The 20,476-nt window shown below is 46.3% G+C and overlaps 1 protein-coding gene across 14 annotated transcripts in view; it reads right to left on the bottom strand.

Annotated features, from left to right (window-relative positions):
- chd6 (chromodomain helicase DNA binding protein 6) overlaps nucleotides 1–8,829 on the bottom strand; it is an 81,451-nt gene extending 72,622 nt beyond the window's left edge. For 5 of the 14 annotated variants that reach the window (XM_049734215.2, XM_049734229.2, XM_049734226.2 and 2 more), the window contains exons 1-11: nucleotides 8,221–8,829; nucleotides 6,611–6,689; nucleotides 5,475–5,527; nucleotides 2,453–2,836; nucleotides 2,015–2,210; nucleotides 1,752–1,848; nucleotides 1,537–1,687; nucleotides 657–806; nucleotides 394–459; nucleotides 263–327; nucleotides 69–186 (exon numbers count right to left, since the gene is read on the bottom strand). In XM_049734215.2, coding sequence (XP_049590172.1) covers nucleotides 69–186; nucleotides 263–327; nucleotides 394–459; nucleotides 657–806; nucleotides 1,537–1,687; nucleotides 1,752–1,848; nucleotides 2,015–2,210; nucleotides 2,453–2,836; nucleotides 5,475–5,507 — 1,260 coding nt within the window. In that variant the 5' untranslated portion in view covers nucleotides 5,508–5,527; nucleotides 6,611–6,689; nucleotides 8,221–8,829. The other 9 variants (XM_049734222.2, XM_049734221.2, XM_049734218.2 and 6 more) reach the window with 9 other exon arrangements.
- Nucleotides 8,830–20,476: the final 11,647 nt, after the last annotated feature.

Genomic DNA, 20,476 nt, shown 5'->3' with positions numbered 1-20,476 from the left:
CCTACAATTGTCGGGAGGGGACTTAATTCGGGCCGCTAATCCTGCCAAGTGACAGCGTAAAGTGTTACCTCGCTGAAAAGGTGCTTCATCTGCGCCCGCTTGGTCCTGAAGCGTTTGATCTTCTGGTGGATTCTGGGATCTTTCTCCAGCTCACCTAGCGTGGCCCACTTGCAATGCAGGTACGAACTGCAAGGGGCATAAAATGCAAGGACCAATGAATGACTGAACAAAACAAAACAAAACAAAACCAAAGTTGACTCACAAGTTTCGGTATTTGACGTAAAACTCTTCCATCTCGTCGGCTTGGTCCTCCAGCGACGACGTCTGCTAAGGAAGCCCAAAGGCGACAATAACGATAGCAGTAAGCAACAAAAGGAAAAAATAACGCTTTACCTCTTTCTTGACTGGTCGCACCGACAGGATTTTCTCGATAATGTTGGCCTCATCCTCGGGCGGCTCCTGTGGAGAAGATGTCATTCATTCATTTGATTTTCATGTAAATAGGTCAATTTGACTTGTGAGGCTTTATTTTTCTTCTTCTATAAAGTTTGCTTTTCCTTTGAATGCAAAACACATGCACAAACTGTTCCTTCCATATGAACATGTTTTCTTTTCATGTCAATCCAATCCAGTAAGGTTTCCTTCCTTGCGTGTACCTCAGCTTGCCAGGCCAGCGCCGTAGCACTGAGCGCTGCGATGCGTCCCGCTCCCAGCACGGCAATGGTCTCTCCGTCGTCGTCCACCACCTTCAGGTCCAAATCCTCGTTGTACTTCCGGCGTTTCACTTGACGCCCTGAGCGCCGCTTCTGAAGGTAAGAGAAGACAAAAAAAAATAAAGGTTCCTGTCTAACAAGTCTTGTGCGCAATAAAAACGCGCATGCACTGTCGGTACAGCATGTTGACAAATGGCCAACAAAAGAATAAATGTAATGCTTGCTTGATTTTCACACAATACCCATATGGACGGCTCTCGACTCAGTGATTGCTGTCTTCCTTGATATTACAAATGAAAAAAAGAATAGTGTACAGACTGGTGTGAAGACAGTTGGAGCCTCATCAAAGTTGTACAATTGAGAGAATACCAATGTCATAACTTGGCAATTAGTACTTTCCTTCATCAACTCCAAGGTCTCGAGAACAATGTCATTTTCATATTCAGCGACATCAACACACCCTTTACTGTTGAAGCTTTCCCAGCACCAAAGATGTACAGTATGCAATCAGTATAATTGACAACTAGTCTATTAATAATTTAAGACTGTCTCAATGAAAATTGTCCAACCTGTCATCAGTGATTATTCTCTAATTTCAGTATTTAACGAAAGCATACTGATTATATTTGCAAACATCCGCTTTTAATTTGGGGAAGAAAAAAACAATGATCACCATTGTTTGCCAATTTTCTGACAGACGTTACTCTCTTTTGGACTCCCAACTGAATTATCAATTTTATGATGAATTTTTTTTTAAGGTTAATGACTGTTGTCAAAGCGTGCCAATTGGTTTTCCATCCAACGAGCCATGTGTGAGGCTCACCGCGTTGTCCATAGGGTCCTGGCTGTCCTCTCCGCCCGTGTTGACCGACAGCGAGGTGGTGTCGTCACTCTCGGCCCCCTCGGGGAGCGCCGCCATCTGCTTTCTCCTTTTGGCCTTCTTCTTCCTCTCCACCGGGGCGGCGCTAGCATCTCTGGAGAAGGAAGACGACGCGGGGATTTCTCTTTCCACCGCGTTGTTCACTCTGATGGCCTTACCTGGGTTTGCGGGCCCTCTGCTTAGGCGCAGAGTAGAGGTTGGACTTGAGGCCGGATAGGGGCTTAGGGGGCGGGGCTGAGGCTGGAGCAGGTGTGGCTGTAAGGAAGAAAAGCATGTGACATCAAAGCAAAACACCACCTGCAGTACATTCATGTTAATAGGTATTTCAGAGTGTACTGTACACACGCACGCATGCGCGCACGCACACGCACGCACGCGCACACACACACACACAAACACACACACACACACACACACACACCTTGATGAGGGGGATGAGGGGGCAGGATTTTGATCTTGGGTTTCCTCCCACGTTTTCCAGGCACCTTAACAGGCACCTCTGAGGGAACCGGCACGGCTGTGGGGGCAGAGGCGTTTTTCCGCCCGGCGTCGTGCTTGAGCTCAGCCCGGTCGTCCGGCGTGGTGTCCCCCCTCCCTTTGGTTCTGCTCTCCTTCCTCTGTTTGGGAACCAGCGTTTATTATTGTTTGCAATAACTAACAAAATGACAGAAACGAGATTTCATAAGTGCATTGTCCGTTGACAAAATTAAGGCTGGCTTCATACTGCAGAGAAATGTGACCCAGATTGGCTTTTATTTTGCCCACATGCACCTCGAAGCAGGCCCCCTGTAAAAACGAATGCCAACAAAATGATTTGGAAAGCAAAAAGTGAAAATCAAATCAATCAAAGTCCGGTGACCTTATTTGGAAGCACAGTGACGACGGGCACCTCCCTGGCCTGCTTGCGCTTCTTCACCGAGGCTCTGTTGTCGCCCTCCGCCCGCTCCCGTTTGTCCTTTTTCTTCCGTTTCTTCCTCACCCTGCCGACGGCCCCGCCGCCATCGTCATCCTCCTCGCTCAGGGAAGAGGGGGGTCTCGGGGTCGCCGCCACTACCAGGGCGGGGGCCTTGCAGTGGTTGGACAAGCTGCCCACAGGGGCCAGAAGCCGGAGCTGGTCCTTAGAGCCCACCAGGAGGTGGGCCCTGGGGATGGCAGGCAGCGAAATCTGCGCACCGCTGGTCTGCTCCGGCGGCGGCGACGAAGCTGACGCCAGCGGCGCGTGCTTTGGAAGGCCGCCCAACGTCTGAGAAACAACAACAACGATGGTTTGGCTCGCATGTTGCCGTCAGAGCAGTCACCATCCTGAAATCTGGACTTTCATTTGGGTTGTCTCCAAATTGGTAGGCCAAATGTGAAGGCCACGTGGCGTAGCTTCTGGTGCGCCTTAACGACACGCGGCCTTCAAATGGAGCCTTCCAATCTGCCCTTCCTCTCCATGGAAAGGAGCGAAGGCTCTTGTGGAGCACAAATGTGTTGCATCAACATCGGGCCTCGACATCCAAGGCACTTTACTGTGGTTGTTTCCATGGCAACAGCTCAAGGGTAGCTAATTTTTGGTTGTAGTTTTATTTTGCTGTTTTTCTGTGTTTTGGTGGCATGCCTTATCAATAAAAAAATATCCTGAGATAACATTTCAATCAATGCCACACACACACGCACAGACACACACACACACGGAGGGGCATATGGGCCGTTGCCATGGAAACTGTCTCTTTGCAGCAAATGTTGCGTGGAAAAGCAGACAAACAGGTGGTTGCCATGACAACAGCCTTTTGTTGCCCGCCCGTCCATTCTACCCCTTCGGACGCGTTTGTGACGCACCAGTCAAAACATCGATGTCATCCATATTGGAAATTATTACAGCTTTATCTTTTTTTCGCTATTACGTGTGTATAACGAGCCCGTTTTTTTTTTTTTCTTCAAAAGATTGATTCATTTTTCCAATTTTACCCAATGTTTATTTTGCATCAAATTTGCTTTATTTCACATAATTTGATAAAAATGGGTCATGTTCCTATAACTTTATCAGTAACGATTAAGACATAGAATATTGCGTTTCCATCTGAAAAACAATACATTTTCATTGGAAGATGGTATCATTCAAAATAAAAAAATATTTCTGAATGAAAAAACAAAAAAGCTATCGAGTGATGCTTGTCGCAGTGTCTTTAATGTTATGTGCCCCAAATCACATTTCATGATTTCAACATGATGCTTGAATATGTTTCTCCAATTGCTTAAAGTTATCTCACAAAAAAATACCCCAAATGCATCTTACTGCTGTCAAAGTATGGTGCTTTTGGTTCTTTCTTTTCATTGCCACTCAAGCTATCTTTGGGGTTCATGCAATCGGAAGTAGCCTGGCTACAGTATGTCGTCGCAGGCCTCCAGAGGGAAGTGGCAGAATGTCGCAGAGAATTTGCGCTCCCGTAGCAGCAGATAGCAAAAGAGATGCAGGCGCTCTTTGTGAGCTTTGCGAAGGCCCCGGAACAATTGCATGACTTCATCACTGACAAATCGTCTTCAAACCCATTTTTTCTCCTTGGCTTTTGACTCCGCATGAGATTTGGATTGTTTTAGCGTTTTCTGGTGTTGACTGTTTTTGTGTAAATAATTGATTTTGAAAGGTATGAATTTTTACACTTTGTGATCAGCAAGCGTTGTTTTTAAAGCGCTCTATAAATAAAGTTGAGTTGATATTTTAACTATTATGGCCTAAAATTTAACATGATTTTAATTTTCTCCTTTTGAATATAGGACTCCAAGCATGGCTGACTCAGGATGGGAGATGTGTGCAAATGTAAAACCAAGGCGCCATGAAAAATAAAATTTAATTGAAAACAAAATGATGGTTTTTGGACAGTTAATAATTTTTTTATTTTTTTTATTTTGTGCAGCATTTGTTATTAATGTATTTTGGTGATGCTTTAACGTAGTTTATACAATTTTATTTCACTGACCTTAAGGCAATATAAATTGTTTGTTCTCATTAACATCGGCTAAAATTAGCTGCTACGATAACACGGGCTCAATGAGCAGAACTTTACGCAGGCGCTCACACATAAACGGGCAACACAAAGCCAAAGATTTGTATCACAAATCACTACGCCTGTATGGATGACGTCACGTGTTGTAATGGCAATCGGACGCAGGCAGGCACACACAGTAGCATGCTGCAGCGTAGTGGCGGCTGCCAGCCCAGCGAGCACAGCTGCCGCTTGCAGTCACACACCTGATGAATCACGCACATACAAAGAACACGTCTTTGGACATAAGTGAAGCGCGTGGCTCTGCAGTTTCGCCGCTGCTCCTGCGGCAGCCAGAACCTGTTTAGCATACTTGCTAAGTTATCCCTGCAGTGTGAGCAATGCCATTCACTGTGCTCTGGGTTAGCATTTGGGACCATCCATTACTGTTGAGTCGAGCGCTCAACAACTAATCTAGATAGCAAACTAAACAAAAAAACAAAAATCGATGAATTGTTTTGAGTTTCAATTTGATTTGTCAAAACGCGCTGTCAAGGCTCTCAACTAGGACTGCACCAAAGTATTTTATTCTAATGATTAATCTGTCATTTATTTCCATTCGGATTTAATTTTCATCCCTTCATTGAAAAACAGGACCTTTTTTCAACCTGACTGTGAGGAAAATAGCCTAACCTTAATTGGTTGATTCACTGAGTGGCTTAGTATGTAACATCTGTCCGAAAACAGGCAGAAATGTTGATCACTGCAATCCAAAGTGAGAGCAAATTGTCATCTTTGAATTCACTACAAACGTAATCGTGAAACGGAGTTCTTGAAGCAGACGGGCATTTCTTTGGGGGGGTACTTGCAGCATTTTAAGAAAAAAACTGGATGGAAATATAAAGGGCAACCAACCTGCTGCTGCTTGTCCTTTTTGTGGATTTTCATCTTCTAGGTCGTCACTGCATCTGTCTCTCATACACACACACACACACGCGCACACACACACACAGACACACACACACACACACGTGCTTGATTAAGCACAAAGCACTCCAATTAGTGATCGGCGCACGCAAATCAAGATGTTCCGATCAGGGTCTAATGCTGCCGGTTCCGAAATCGATTCTCCGTGAGCGAGATGGGCCGACAGCAATTCAACTGGTACCAATCACATGGATGAGGCGCACACTCCCTGGGTGTTTTCTAACCTACATCGGAACACAGCTGCTTCAAACAATCACGATTGTCGGGCAGAGTGTGCGAACCTTGCGGATTATGGCGCACACGCAGGTTATGTTGTGTGCGCCTGATGTCACGTTGGAACGCCATGTCACGTTCGGCTAGGCTATTATTTTGTAGCAACAAATATGGATCACGGCAGCAATAGTCATTGAAGTTGCATACATCCAAAGCAGCACACACATGGTCCCTCGCTCGTTCTCGATCCTACGTTTGCAAACAGACATGATCTTTGCTGCAACTCCTCGACATAAGTTTGCCAGTTTATCACAATAAACTACCAGACCGTAAACTACAAGCTGAAAGAAAGGACATTCATCAAAATTGTTATGGATTTTCTTTTTTGTTCCCATTTCAGGTGCATTTTGATTTTGTAGATCAATGTAATACTAATACACACTAGTGGAGAAAAGCAAAAAGTTTTGGATATAAAGTTTACATCAAAACAGAAACTAGGAACCCCATACCTGTGTTTTCTTTTGCACCATGCCATTTCCTCATTTTATTTATCAGTATGTTCTACATTTACAAAATGCTTGATGCCCGAATGGAGTAAAATATGTCAACCAGTATTTACTTTTGGTATTTGTGGTTACATTCATAAGGCAACTATGCATCATTGATTGTTCTTTTTTTTTTTTTTTTTTTTTTTTAAATGCACTAGACATTGACAGCTAAAAATGTTCAGGCCACAGTATTTCCTTCATTAGAAGTTGCTCCATCATCTGTAAACATGTCAGGAGTGCCGATACAAGCTGAAAAGTTGAATACAAGTTGAATACACATCTTAATGCATGATTTGCACATACCTCAAAAAAGGGCCGTGAAACTCTTTTTTGTCACGGACCACGCATTGCAGTTACGGTTTCCCTCAGTGGGCCGTTATGACTGTGAAAATATAGACCTGATTCATCATCTCCACATATGATGACATGAACAGTGAACAACAAATTGAGAATACTCCTTTTGAAATCAAAAGACAAGAATAGTTTGTTCAATTATTATAAACAAGAAAATGCTTGCAATATCTCGACGATGTAACGATTTATTACATATGACCATTTGAGATTTTGGGGCCTATTTTAGCAAGTGTCATGGAAGTCAACATGGGTTTGTCGCCTGTACTTTAAAGAATTCAAGGTGTGAGCGAAGTGTGGTTTCACAAAAGTGGACGCTTACCAATTTGGGCTCTGTGCGATCTGACCAGTCGACTCATCGAGACTACTACCAGTGCCGAGTCGACTCGCGATTCATATTGATGGCCTTGATTTATTGCCCCGCCCCAAGTGGAAGTCAAGGGAGAATATCGAATGAAGTTGAACTTCTTCATTTAGGTTTGAATGCATTTTTAAACAGATTTTCTCTAAGCATAATGACAAAACACCCCCACCCCACACCATGCCCTATACACAAAAAGTCTCCAGAACCTATCATGTGTTTTTCAAAATTTGAGCTTCATTGTACTCAGGCTGTAGTGGCCATTGCAACCAGACTGAGCGTTTGGAGAGTTGGTCTTTTGGGGAAATGTTGACATGTTTCTACTTTTACTTCTCATAACTCTGAGCACCTCACCAACAGTAACTCAAACTACTGGATTTATTAATCGTGTTGTTTACTAACTATAGTAGAATATGTGTCTCAAGATGTACATGAAAATGGATCTGATATACTGTCGTGTCGGCATTCAATGTAAATTGGACATTTTTGTCCCCATTGTGCAATCTTATCTTTGGGGCCTGAGCAACGAGGTGTTTTGTTAGGCATTTACCCCTTAGTATTGCAACCTTTTGATGACTTAACTCGTATCAAGACTAGTTCATAAAATGCTCTGTTTTGTGATTGTGGTATGAACGTTTGGAGGCTGCGCTAGCCTTAAAGCCAGGCAACATCAATATCCACCTACCTGGCCAGGTGAAAGCGAGAGGACGCCGCGCGACTATTTCGTTTATTTGCCATCTTACAGCGGTTAAGTGTGAAAAGGCATTCGCCTGAGCTAGGAGGCTAGCCTGCTAGCTAGCTAGCTTCCACATCGCTCGGGGGGCTTGAAGGGGATGCTACCGAACGCGGCGGCGATCGCTCGGCTTGCCCGCCTCCATGTCTGAGTATTCCGCCAGTGAGGCCCTCGTCTCGGATCGAAGGAGATTGGAAAGGAGGCGATTAGCATGTAAGAGGGAAAAAATAAAGCCAAGGCGGGCAGGGAAAGCGGAGACCCTCGCCGGGTTGTTTTAGCTCCTGCCGTGTTAGCCACCTAGCTCGGTGGGTCGGCTAGCTCAGTCATGTCCTCGCAGCGCTGGAGGAAATGCATCCCCGGCATCTGCCTCCTCCTAACACGTGCGGAGCTCCGAGGAAAAAGTCCGTCCGGAGCGACGACACCGACGACGACGACGAACGTAACCCGACCAGCCAGCCAGCTGCTCACCTGCTCCGGCGGCCGCTGGCACGCTGACTCCCCGCTCAGCCCGGCGAGACGTCCACCTCCCTCGGCCCGGTGAGCGCGAAAGTCCGCCGCCGCCGCTTGCCTCTGCTGCTGCTTATTTCCAAGGACACAAAATCGCCATGACAGTTAGGAAAAATGCATAAAAAATGAGCGGGAGGGAGGGGCAGGGTGGTGGGGAGGAGGGCAGCACGAAAAGGGGGGAGCAGGAGCAGCGGCGGCAGCAGCAGGGGGAGGAGGATGAGGTGGAGTGGTGATCCACATCCCCTAAAAAGACTCCAGTAGGATGGGACTGTCTCCTCCAAGCTCCTCAGCTTCCCGGAGGAGCCAAAATGGAGCCCCCTAAAGAAGCGCCTCAGGATGGATGCTCGGGAAGTTGGCCGTGCTTGCGTGTGCACGTGTGCCGCAGGTAGACGTGCACGTTTGCCTCGTTTCGTACAAGTGTTCGCGTGTTATTGTTGAGTTTACATTTGACCACCAGGTAATCTCGTCGTGCGAAATGTATTCGGGTTCTCGCATAGATTTTCAACAATATTCAGAATTGTTTTGTGATTCATCCATCCATTTTCTATACTGCTAGTTCCCACGGGACTCGCGGGCGTGCTGGAGCCTATCCCAGCAGTCATCGGGCAGTAGGCGGGGGGCACCCTGAACCGGTTGCCAGCCAATCGCAGGGCAAACAGACACGAACAACCATCTGCACTCACACCTAGAGGCAATTTGGAGTGCTCAATCGGCCTACCAAGCATGTTTTTGGGATGTGGGAGGAAACTGGAGTGCCCGGAGAAAACCCACGTGGACACGGGGAGAACATGCAAACTCCACACAGGGAGGGCCCGAGGTGGAATTGAACCAACACCTTCCTAACTGGGATGCGGACGTGCTAACCCAGGGGTGGGCAAACTGGCAGGCTGAATTTGGTTCTAAATTTTGATCGGGGGGCCAAACCAGGAGCAGATGGATGGAGTGTTTGTGTGAAGTAATAGAAATGACATGTAAAGATCAGTGCATAAAAGGGTTATGCTTTTAGTAGGTAGTAAAGCATAGATATTCAAAAAAAGCTTTTTGAAAACAAATACAGTTTTGTGTGTATTCGTCTCGTGTGATACGTCGTGCTACTAGTGCGGCGGGCATGTTCTGCTCAACATCGGCGGAAGTGGGTTTTATGGCGTTCTGGACTTTGGTGTGGAGAGATTTGCTGCTGGTGTTAGCGCTCGGACTGCTTCGTCATGGAGCGACGCCGGACTGGCCTGCTCTTCCTCCCCCGGTTGGACTGCGTCCTGAGCTCGGACTGCTCCGTCCTGGAGCATTGTTGGGATGCGTCGGCAGCGGGTCTGCGAGGCAGCGGAAGAGGGGCCAGCGCGGAGACGTCGGGCCAGGCTTGCGGCCAACCCAGCTCGCCCATCCGTGCCTTCCATTCTCCTGGCGTACGTTCGTTCGCGGGACGACAAGATGGGTTGCGTTCGCCTGATAGGATCCACGAACCGGACAGTGCGTGCCTGCTGTGTGCTCGTGTTCACAGTGGCCTGGTTGACTGTCATCTTACCGGACTCTGCTGTGCATCGGGAGCGGCTAGCGTGCTATCACGCTTATTGTTCATTGATGTTGACTTCTTATGTTATTTTTCCTGTGTTGTTTACTTGTATGTGCGTTGTGAACTCTGTCTTGTCACCCTGGGATAGTGAGAAACGTAATTTCGATCTCTTTGTGTGTCTTGACATGCGGAGGAATTGACAATAAAGGAGACTTTGACTTTGACTTTGACTTTTATTATGAATAATAGTTTCCATCACTTCAGCGCCTGCAGGTCAGATTTATGAAGTATGTTTATGTAATGAGGCGAAATCACATTAAACGGCAAACATTCTGACCAAATAAATCATCTTGAAGAATCAGTGAAAGAATACTTCTAAATAAAGTAATAAAGAAATCAATAGTATTGTTGGTCTCCCTACTTTGCTAGTGCATCATGGTCCAGAGTAAAATTTGTTGTGGTAATTCTTAGGATAGAGCCGAGGTGTCGGTCCATTAACCTAGAGCTGTGACGGGCTTTGTTGACGTTCATGTGGCTGAACGTCTGCTCACACACGTAGGTCGAGCCAAATTGTCCTCTTTTTTTTTAAACACTCGTCCACCTTTCTTTTCCTCGGGCCACTCATTTTAGTGGAAGGATTCCAAGGGAAGGTTTGTGGGTGGCATTAACGTAAAATTGTATCTGAAAGCTCAGAGCGCGAATTACGAGAATGCTGACGTCACAGCCCACACTCGAAATACGGCACCGATGGAAATAGAGCGCGGAGTGCGCCGGGTCCGTACTACTTAGTACGTACACGCACTTGTGAGTGTGCACCGAGCTTTCTGACACGTCTTCCGGTAGTAAATGCGCGTGCGGGCGCTTCCCCATCTATTGGGGAAACATACTAATTGCAGGGAAAATAACCCAAAAAAAAGTTCAATAATACAATTGATTCAAGTTTGGCGGGCCGGATTAAACGGCCCCGTGGACCGGATGTGGCCCGCGGGCCGTAGGTTGTCCATGTCTGTCTAACCAGTGCACCACTGAACCTCCGAATTGTTTTGTATGCCACGAAAGAGTATTGTTACAAAGAGTCACCATTTCACCAGAAGCAAAGACCCCAGAGTGGTTTTGTTCTCTACTTTCAGGAAAATAAAGTTGTTAACTCAGACAGAGGGACAAATTTCGTGGCTGCTAGTGCAGAACTAGGGATGAGGCCCTCACATGAAAAGCAGAACAAGATCTTGAATTATCTCCACAGCAAAGACTGCACGTGGGAGTTCAACCCACCACACGCTTCCCACATGGGAGGTGTGTGGGAACGCATGATTGGGGTGGCACGAAGAATATTAGATTCCATGCTTCTGCAAAACAAACATACTCGCCTGACACATGAGGTCCTGTGCACGCTGATGGCGGAAGTGTCGGCAATAATCAACGCCAGGCCGTTGGTCCCTATTTCATCAGACCCCTCTGTTTCAGTCTTGCTGTCTCCTTCCATGCTACTGACACAGAAGCCAGGCCTGCTTGCTCCTCCGGGCGAGTTTGCAGGGAAATACCTTCTGAGAGGCCAGTGGAGGTAAGTGCAGGTGCTGGCGAACGAATTCTGGAACCGTTGGAGAAATGAGTCCCTGAGCACTCTTCATCCAAGACGTAAGTGGCACAGGACACACCGCAACCTTCAACCTGGGGACATTGTGCTGCTAAAGCAAACTCAAGTGCCTAGGAATGAGTGGCCGATGGCTATGGTCATATCCACCTCAGAGAGCAGCGATGGAAAGGTCTGGAAGGTTGAGGTGAGGACATCATCCCAAGGCATCTCGAAAACCTACCTGCGGCCCATTTCTGAAGTGGTCCTTCTCATGGAAAAGGCGGATTAAAAGTGGACTGAGAAAAAGGAAAGTAGTTTCAAAGGTTAGTGGCATTACATGCCAGACGGGGAGTGTTCTGCCCTCAGAATTGTTTTCATGATGTAAGAAATGTTTTCTATGTAAAGAAGCATACACAATGGTTATTTGTCGTTCGGAAGCAAACCGGAAATGTATTTTGAAATGCACCGGAAGCTGCGCATGTTTTTGTTGAAGCGACTTGACAACTGATGAGTTGAGAGACGTTGGCGTTACTCGCGTCATCTAAGCGAATCTTTCTCCTCTCCTTATGCTCAGAGAATCAACGGCTGTAAGTTATTGTTTTATTGGATAACTTTATTATTGTTTATAAGACAAGAAGAAAACTTATAGAAGAAACTAAGTGTGTTTGTTGTTTCACTTGCAGTTTCACTCGTTGTGTTTAACACTGAATAGAAATAAAGGGAGCAAGACGCTCTGAATCCTGGCTCAAGTGTTCTATACATGACTTTGGCTGGCTGATGAACTGTGACAACGTACATGAAGTAGATAACGCACAGGGAGATCAGTACACTCCAAATCATTAAATCCATCGATCAAATTCCTCGTCCTTTGTCAACAACGCCGCGGGTGCGCCGCTGACGTCAGCCTTGTCGTTATTCCACAGATCTAGTATATAACTATATTATAGCGTTAACAAGGTACCAGGAAAGACGTGGGTTTGGTAAACGGCTCTTTATTTAACTAAACAAGAGTTCAACGAGCCAACAACTACTGAACTGTAACAATAAAAACATATACAAGTTGCTACACGAAATAAAATATATCAAATAACTATAACATAAATAGTTCACCGCCACACGGCCCCAAGCACCGGCGTCGACTTCCAGGCGTGTGGCGGCGTGGACTTTCATCGGAGATGGCACTTCCAGCCACGAAGGTGGCTGGGACCTCCATAGAGTAGGACCGGGCGTGCGTAGGAGCACTGTCCGACCCCCATCCACTGTCCCCGGACAGCCAGCTGCCGAGCGCTGGCCCCCGACTTCCAGCCATGGAGGTGGAAGAGAGCGCCGTAGAATAGGACCGGGCGTGCGTAGAAGCCATGTCCGAGCCCCATCCACCGTCCCCAGATAGCCACCCGGCCGAGCGCCAGCCCCCGACTTCTATCCACGGAGGTGAAAGAGTAGGACCGGGCGTGCGTAAAAGCCATAATAGTTTTTCAAACCTTCTGTGTCACTCCAAATCCAACTCCTCATCCTCCATGTCACTTACAAACAAAGCCGTTAATGATGCCGGTAGTACATGGGGCCCTTCGTCATCTTCGTCATCCCGTGATCGAATCTTTGTCCTTTATGTAAACAACCGCCACACCGCTGACGTCACTTGCAGTTCAAATTACAGTAATCCCTTGCTACATCGCGGTTCGTTTATCGTGGTTTCACTTTTTTGGGGGGGGGGAATTTTGAAAATTTGTGAAAAATTTCACATATAGGTCGCTCCTCAGTATAAGTCGCATAAGTCGCCCCCCCACACACCCACCCAAACTATAAAAACAAACACGACTTATAGTTTGAAAAATAAGGTAGATATGATCAAATCTATCAACGATGACACCTTGATGTCCTGGAGAAGTAATTTGAAAAAGTGTGTATTTTAACCCCCCCATTTGTTTTTTTTCATTCCCTTTTCCATTCTATTTTTTTTAGAAATCGTTGACATTAATGTTCCCAGCCCTCCTTTTTGTGCATATTTAGTCACAAAATAACAGTAGGGGGCGTCATAGTACAATAGTGTAACGTCGTAATTAGGCTTCATGAGTTCAGTGGGTCACAAACACGGCAGCACCATGCAGACCTGCACTTTGACTTCATTTTAAAGTGTTTACGACAGTTCTGATTTGCAACTTGTCAACGTTGCGTCTCAACTTTTTTTCAGGCCCTAAAAGGGTGACCTCTGCTGCATTGTGTCTTAAAAGAAAGCCAATGACGGGATACCTAGAGAGGAGCTGTGCTGCTGCACGAGAAAGTCTGGAGTTGCAGAGTATGTATGTTAGTATGTATGTTAGAATCATAGCGGACATGTACCGTATTTTCCGGACTATAAGTCGCTCCGGAGTATAAGTCGCACCAGCCATAAAATGCCCCAAAAAGTGAAAATGCCATATATAAGTCGCTCCGGAGTATAAGTCGCATTTTGGGGGGCAATTTATTCGACAAAATCCCACATCAAAAACAGTCATGAAATAGCAACAACAGGCTAAACAATAGCAACAACAGGCTAAACGATAGGTATGCTAATGTGACAAATACAAACAAAGATCTGAGAACGGGCCTGACGTAACATATAGCGTGATTAAGCACAACTATTACATGAATAACATGTTTATAAAACCATCGGTGTCACTCCAATTCATTAAATAGCAACAACAGGCTCAAGAGGTATGCTAACGTGACAAACACAAACAAAGAGCTGAGAATGGGCCAAATAATAATAAATAATAATAATAAATATAAGAGGAGCAAAAATAGAGCAAGTGTACATGCAGCAGACAGTGGACTTTGATATGGTGCTTTAAAGTGTTAGTTGCTTTATTTGATGTTTTCTCTATTTTTTATGTTTTGAATATGTTCAAGATAAAGATATAAAAGCATGTGAAGTGTTCAACTATACTAAAAATAGGGAAGTGGTCAACTATACTTGTAAGTAAGTGATGTCTTAATGATCAAGTAAAAATTTGTGAAAAAAAACATATATAAGTCGCTCCTGAGTATAAGTCGCCCCCCCACCCAAACTATGAAAAAAAGCGCGACTTATAGTCCGGAAATTACGGTATGTGGGCAGCGGAGAGCAGCTAAAGTGGCTTGCAGCTGCGACAGAAGACTCCAAGGTGGAAGTGGGACTGCCTCAGGGTTCAAGCATGATCCACCTCCTCTTTGCAACAGTGATGGAGAGACTGACATGAGGTTAGAATGTAATCGCCGGGGACCGTGATGACGGCAGATGGCAAGGGGGGGGGGGGACATTTAGAGAGGCGGAGGCCGGCGCTGGAAAAGTGAGGAATGAAGATGAGCACAAGCAAGACAACATGACTGAGATAGGCGGAAGGAGGTAGAACGAGTGAGGCTGCAGAGATAACGAGGGTGGAGGCCTTGGGATACTTGCTTAGTGGGGTCACGAGGTGAAGAGTCACATCCGAGCATGGGTGGAGGAAAGCGTCAGCTGTGCAGAGATGTCTAAAGTAATGGTGCTCAATACTTAAATAAAATAGTACTTGTGCAAAAACAACTAAACACACTGAAGCTGCTCCTTACTTGAAGTCTACTTTACTCATTTAGCCATTATCATCAATGTTCATATTTTGTCTAGAATGAGATTGTCAACTGCATTATTTTTCATGTGCAATTAACACCCTTAAAAATATCCATCCATCCATCCATTTTCTGAACCGCTTAGTCCCCACGGGGGTCGCGGGCGTACTGGAGCCTATCCCAGCCGTCATTGGGCAGTAGGCGGGGGACACCCTGAATTGGTTGCCAGCCAATCGCAGGGCACACAGAGACAGACAACCAATCGCACTCACACTCACACCTAGGGACAATTCGGAGTCTTCAATCGGCCTACCAAGCATATAGATTATTATTTTGCCACTTGCTGGCGACTGAAAATTACGTCCCATGTGCTTCGTACTCAGGTAATGACCAATAGTGGCTCAGCTTGCAAATGTCATGGGGGGGGGATACATATGGATCCAATTAAGTCTGCACAGAACATTCCAGAAAGAACATGAAATGACAGCAGATAGACTGCAGGCTCCACACTGCACATATGACTTTGAGTGTACATATAATATAGACTATATAGCAGTGTTTCCCAACCTTTTTCATTCGCGGCACACCTTTTCATTGAAAAAAATCTCGAGGCACACCACCAACAAAAATCTGTTGTGTTACACCAGATTCTACATTAAAATCTGTTATATTACAACGAAAATCGTAAAGTCCTATTCCTATATACCAGACCTGGGCAAAATACGGCCCGCGGGCCACATCCGACCCTTTGTGCGTCCCTGTCCGGCCTGCATGAGGCCAATTGTAAATTATATTTGATTACAACTTAATTTAAAAAACAAAAAATCAGTGTCGTGCGTGCAATACAACTGTTTTGCTTTTATTTTGAAAGGCGTCGCACTTCCGTGTAGCGTACGTGTGTGTGAGCTGTGCGTGAATGTGAACAGTGCAAAGTAATGCTGCCCTTGAAATGTGTGCTGACCCTCAGAAAAGAAAAGTTGACAAGAAGTGCCGTGTTTTCAACAAGACATGGACTGCCAAGTATTTCTTTACAGTAAAGCCTTGTGCCTGATTTGTGGTACACAGGTCGCTGTGTTTAAAGAATATAATTTGAGTCGTCACGACACGACCAAGCATGAGAAAAAAATACATCTGTCTTATAAACAGCGCGCAACAGAGGCTAATGCATTGCTAGCAAAACTGCAAGCCCAACAAGGACGTTTTATCAAACTTCACACCCAGAGATGCAGCGGCTTTGTCATTTGAGGAAAAGTTAAAGAAGTTAAGAATAAATTGTACTGATTAATGATTGTTTTTTTATTTGACCTATACACCACAATTTCACATAGCTTAATATAAATATAAACAGAATAATTGTATTCTTCTAATTACCAGTACCAGCTATTTAAAATAAATAATGGAAGAAAATTGAGCAGGTTTAAATTATCATAGGTGTGGTCCTCTGACACAACTCAGGTTTTTCATGTGGCCCCTTGTAAAAATTAATTGCCAACCCCTGCTATATACCGTATTGGTCCGAATATAAGACGGTGTTTTTTGCATTGAAATAAGACTGAAGAAGTGGGGGTCGTCTTACATTCGGGGTCTAGACATTATACTACGACCCACGGGCCACATCCGGCCCACGGGGCCGTTTAATCCGGCCCGTCAAACCTGAAGAAATTGTATTATTAATTAAATAACTTTTTTTGGGGTCATTTTCCCTGCAATTACCATGGTTACCCAATAGATGGGGAAACGCCCGCCCGCGCATTTACTCCCAGAAGACGCGTCTGTAAGGGATCGGACAGTACAGCCAAGTGCGTAGCGACAGACTTTATTGTGGAAGGGGATGATGGGAACAGCTGGCGCTGGAGCGGCGACCGGGCTGGGGTGGACAAACAATTCTGCGGGATTCCAAATAGTCAAGCGAGTCAGTATCTCTGGGACTGATGAGCGAAGCAGCATCAAGGGACAGACTGACACTCGGGTCTGCGCTGGCGGCGCTGATATAGCGCTGTCCATGAGCCCGTGGCAGGTGACGGCGATTCCACTGACAGGTGGGCGTGGTCCTGTCGCAGGTGGCGCCAGCACGTGACAGCGTCAGAAAGCTCGGTGCACACTCACAAGTGCGTGTACGTACTCAGTAGTACGGACCCGGCGCACTCCGCGCTCTATTTCTATCAGTGCCGAATTTCGAGTGTGGGCTGTGACGTCAGCGTTCTCGTAATTCGCGCGCTGAGCTTTCAGATACAGTTTTACGCTAAAGCCACCCACAAACCTTCCCCTGGAGTCCTTCCATTAAAATGAGTGGCACAAGGAAAAGAAAGGCGGACACTGAGTGCCGAGTGTTTAAAAAAGAGTGGACAATTTGGCTCGACCGACGTGTGTGAGCAGACGTTCAGCCACATGAACATCAACAAAGCCCCGTCACAGATCTAGCTTAACGGACCAAAACCTCGGCCACAACAAATTTTACTCCAGACTATGATGCACTAGCAAGAAAAGGGAGACCATGAACATTGTTTCTACTGAAAATGAAGGGGAGTTTCTCTAGTTTGTTGTAAAAAAAAAAAAAGAATTTGGAAAATAGTTTGTACAAATAGCAGGGATTGAAACTAGCGACCATTCTAATTTTCAAACAATGCAGGATGCTCAAGGACATTAATGCACCACCTGTTTGTGACTAATCTTAACATTTAAAATTCTTAAGGCCGACCTTAAGAAAGTGTTTACTGTTTCCTCACCTCTATCACCAGGTGTTTGTGAGTTTACGCTCTGCTCTGCTTTTCAGATATCGGTCACTGTGTTGCTGTTTTGATTTCTTTATTACTTTATTTAGATGTACGTATTCTTTCACTGATTCTTCAAGATGATGTATTTCAAAGTCAAAGTCAGCTTTAGCTTTATTGTCAATTTCTCCACATGCCAAAGACACATAAAGAAACCGAAATTTCGTTCCCCCCTATCCCACGGTGACAAGACATGGCCCACAGCAGACAAACAAGTAAACAAGTATAACAACAGCGTGCTGAATAAATAATGAATAAATAACACAATAAATAAATAAATAAATAAGAGGAGCAAAAAAAGGAGCAAGTGCGCGTACAGCAGACATTCCAGAAAAAGCGCAACAGTGCCGCACACTACGCAGAAGGGGGTAGCGAGTTCAGGGTCCTAACAGCCTGGAGAAAGAAGCTGTTGGCGAGTCTGGTGGTGCGGGAGCGCAGGCTCCTGTACCTCTTCCCAGAGGGCAGAAGGTCAAACAAAGAGTGAGCCGGGTGACTCACATCTCTCGCAATCGAGGTTGCCTTGCGGGTGAGATGGGAGGTGTAAATGTCCTTCAGGGAGGGAAGCGAAGCACCAATAATCTTACCAGCCGTATTCACTATGCGCTGCAGGGCCTTCAAGTTCTGTTCAGTGCAGTTACCACCCCAGACAGCGATGCAACTGGTGAGGACGCTCTCAATGGTGCCAAGGTAGAATGTAGACAGGACTGCCTGAGGAGCACATGCACGCCTGAGCTTTCAGTGCCAATGACGAGGTGTTTGCGGACCAGGAGAGGTCCTCACTGATGTGCACCCCCAGGAACTTGGTGCAGCTCACCCTCTCCACCACAGCACCTTCGATGATCAGCGGCAGGTGTTTTGTGTGACCCTTCCGGAAGTCAACAACGATTTCCTTGGTCTTGTTGACGTTCAGCAGGAGGTTGTTGTCCCTGCACCACGTGGTCAGAAGGTCAACTTCCGACCTGTACCGAGTCTCGTCGCCTTTCGTGATGAGACCCACCAGAGTCGTGTCGTCAGCAAACTTCACTATGCGGTTGTCGCTGTAGGTCGCAGTGCAATCATGCGTTAGCAGGGTGAAGAGCCATGGACTGAGCACGCAGCCCTGGGGGGCCTCCGTGCTCAGCGTGATGCTGGCGGAGATTTTGTCGCCAACACGCACCACCTGAGGCCTCTGACAGAGGAAGTCCAGTATCCAGTTGAAGAGGGAGGTACTGAGGCCCAGCTCGTCGAGTTTGCAGATGAGTCGCTGCGGCACAATGGTGTTGAAGGCAGAGCTGAAGTCCACAAACAGCAACCTCACATATGAGTCCTTTCTCTCCAGGTGGGTGAGGGCCGAGTGGAGGGCAGAGCAGATGGCATCCTCAGAGGACGGCTTGGCACGGTACGCGAACTGGAAAGGGTCAATGGTGGGGGGCAGAACGGATTTGATGTGCTCCATGACAAGCCGCTCAAAGCACTTCATGATGATGGGCTTCAGTGCCACGGGGCGGTAGTCATTGAAGCAGGACGGTGCAGGTTTCTTCGGCACAGGAACGATGGTGGCAGCCTTGAAACACGAGGGGACGATGGCCTGCTGCAGGGAAACGTTAAAGATGTCCGATGGCCGCCTTACGGGTGTCAATAGCGGCAAGCGCCCTCCTCACACCGTCGGCAGAGAGGCGCAGGGGCTGCTCGTGTGGGGGGGGGGAGTGTTCTTCAGCGGGCAAGTGCTGTTCTCGGCGTCGAAGCGAGCAAAGAAGCGGTTCAGATCGTTCAGCAGACGGACGTCGCCCTCACAGCTCCTCGGCGCGGGCTTGTAGTCCGTGATGGTCTGAATGCCCCGCCAAAGGCTACGTGCGTATTTCGTCAGAATGTTTGCCGTTTGATGTGATTTCGCCTCATAAGATAAACATCTTTTATAAATCTCACCTGCAGGCACTGAAGTGATGGAAACTGTTATTCATAATAACAGTGTTGTATTTAATGAGAATCACTGATAGAAGTTTTTGGGCAAAATATTTTTTTAATGCTGTTAATAAATGCATTTGTTTTCAAAAAGCTTTTTTTGAATATCCATGCTTTGCTACCTACTAAAGGCCAAAAAACTTTATGCAATTACCTTTACATGTCGTTTATATTAACTCACACAAACACTACATCCATCTGCTCCTGGTTCGGCCCCCCGGTCAAAATTTAGAAGCAAATTCGGTCCACAAGTCAAAAGGTTTGCCCACCCCTGCATTATACCCATTCACAACGCTAGATGGCGCCAGATATCTTTAAAGCGAATGCTGAACTTAACTCCCCAGGCGAAAGCGAACCCCTGTCACAAAGAAGAAAAATAAAAATACAGTCAAACCTCGGTTTTCGAACGTCCCGGTTCTCGAACAAATCGGAATTCCAATGAAAAATTCGAGATTTTTTTGCTTCGGTTATCGAACAAATTTCGGAGGTCGAACCTCGCGAGATGAGCCGAAAGGACCCGAGAAAACCCGACTGCGTGGCCCGGATGCCGACTGACTCCGTCCCTTATGGTATTTTCGTTACTTTGAGGATTGTATTAACCCCTAATTATGCCTCCAAAGAAAGCAAGTGGGAGCAGTAAAGCCATCCTAAAACACAAAGACACTCTTAAAGCAATGCGACAGTGAGCGCCCGGCGCGCTGCGGTTGCGCGATCGGACCAAATTAATCTCCCTGCGCACTGAGGTCCACTTAAATTTTGGAAAGTACATCAGGACTTTGAAAATATTTTCTAAATTTCAGTGACGACTCTGTCACAATAATGCAACCAGCGCGGTGCAGTTGCGCGGTCGGCGGCGCA

This window comes from Syngnathus scovelli, chromosome 11, assembly GCF_024217435.2.
Source record: "Syngnathus scovelli strain Florida chromosome 11, RoL_Ssco_1.2, whole genome shotgun sequence".
Taxonomy (NCBI): domain Eukaryota; kingdom Metazoa; phylum Chordata; class Actinopteri; order Syngnathiformes; family Syngnathidae; genus Syngnathus; species Syngnathus scovelli.
The sequence above is the reverse complement of the archived record's forward strand: the minus strand, read 5'-3'. Positions and strand labels throughout refer to the sequence as shown.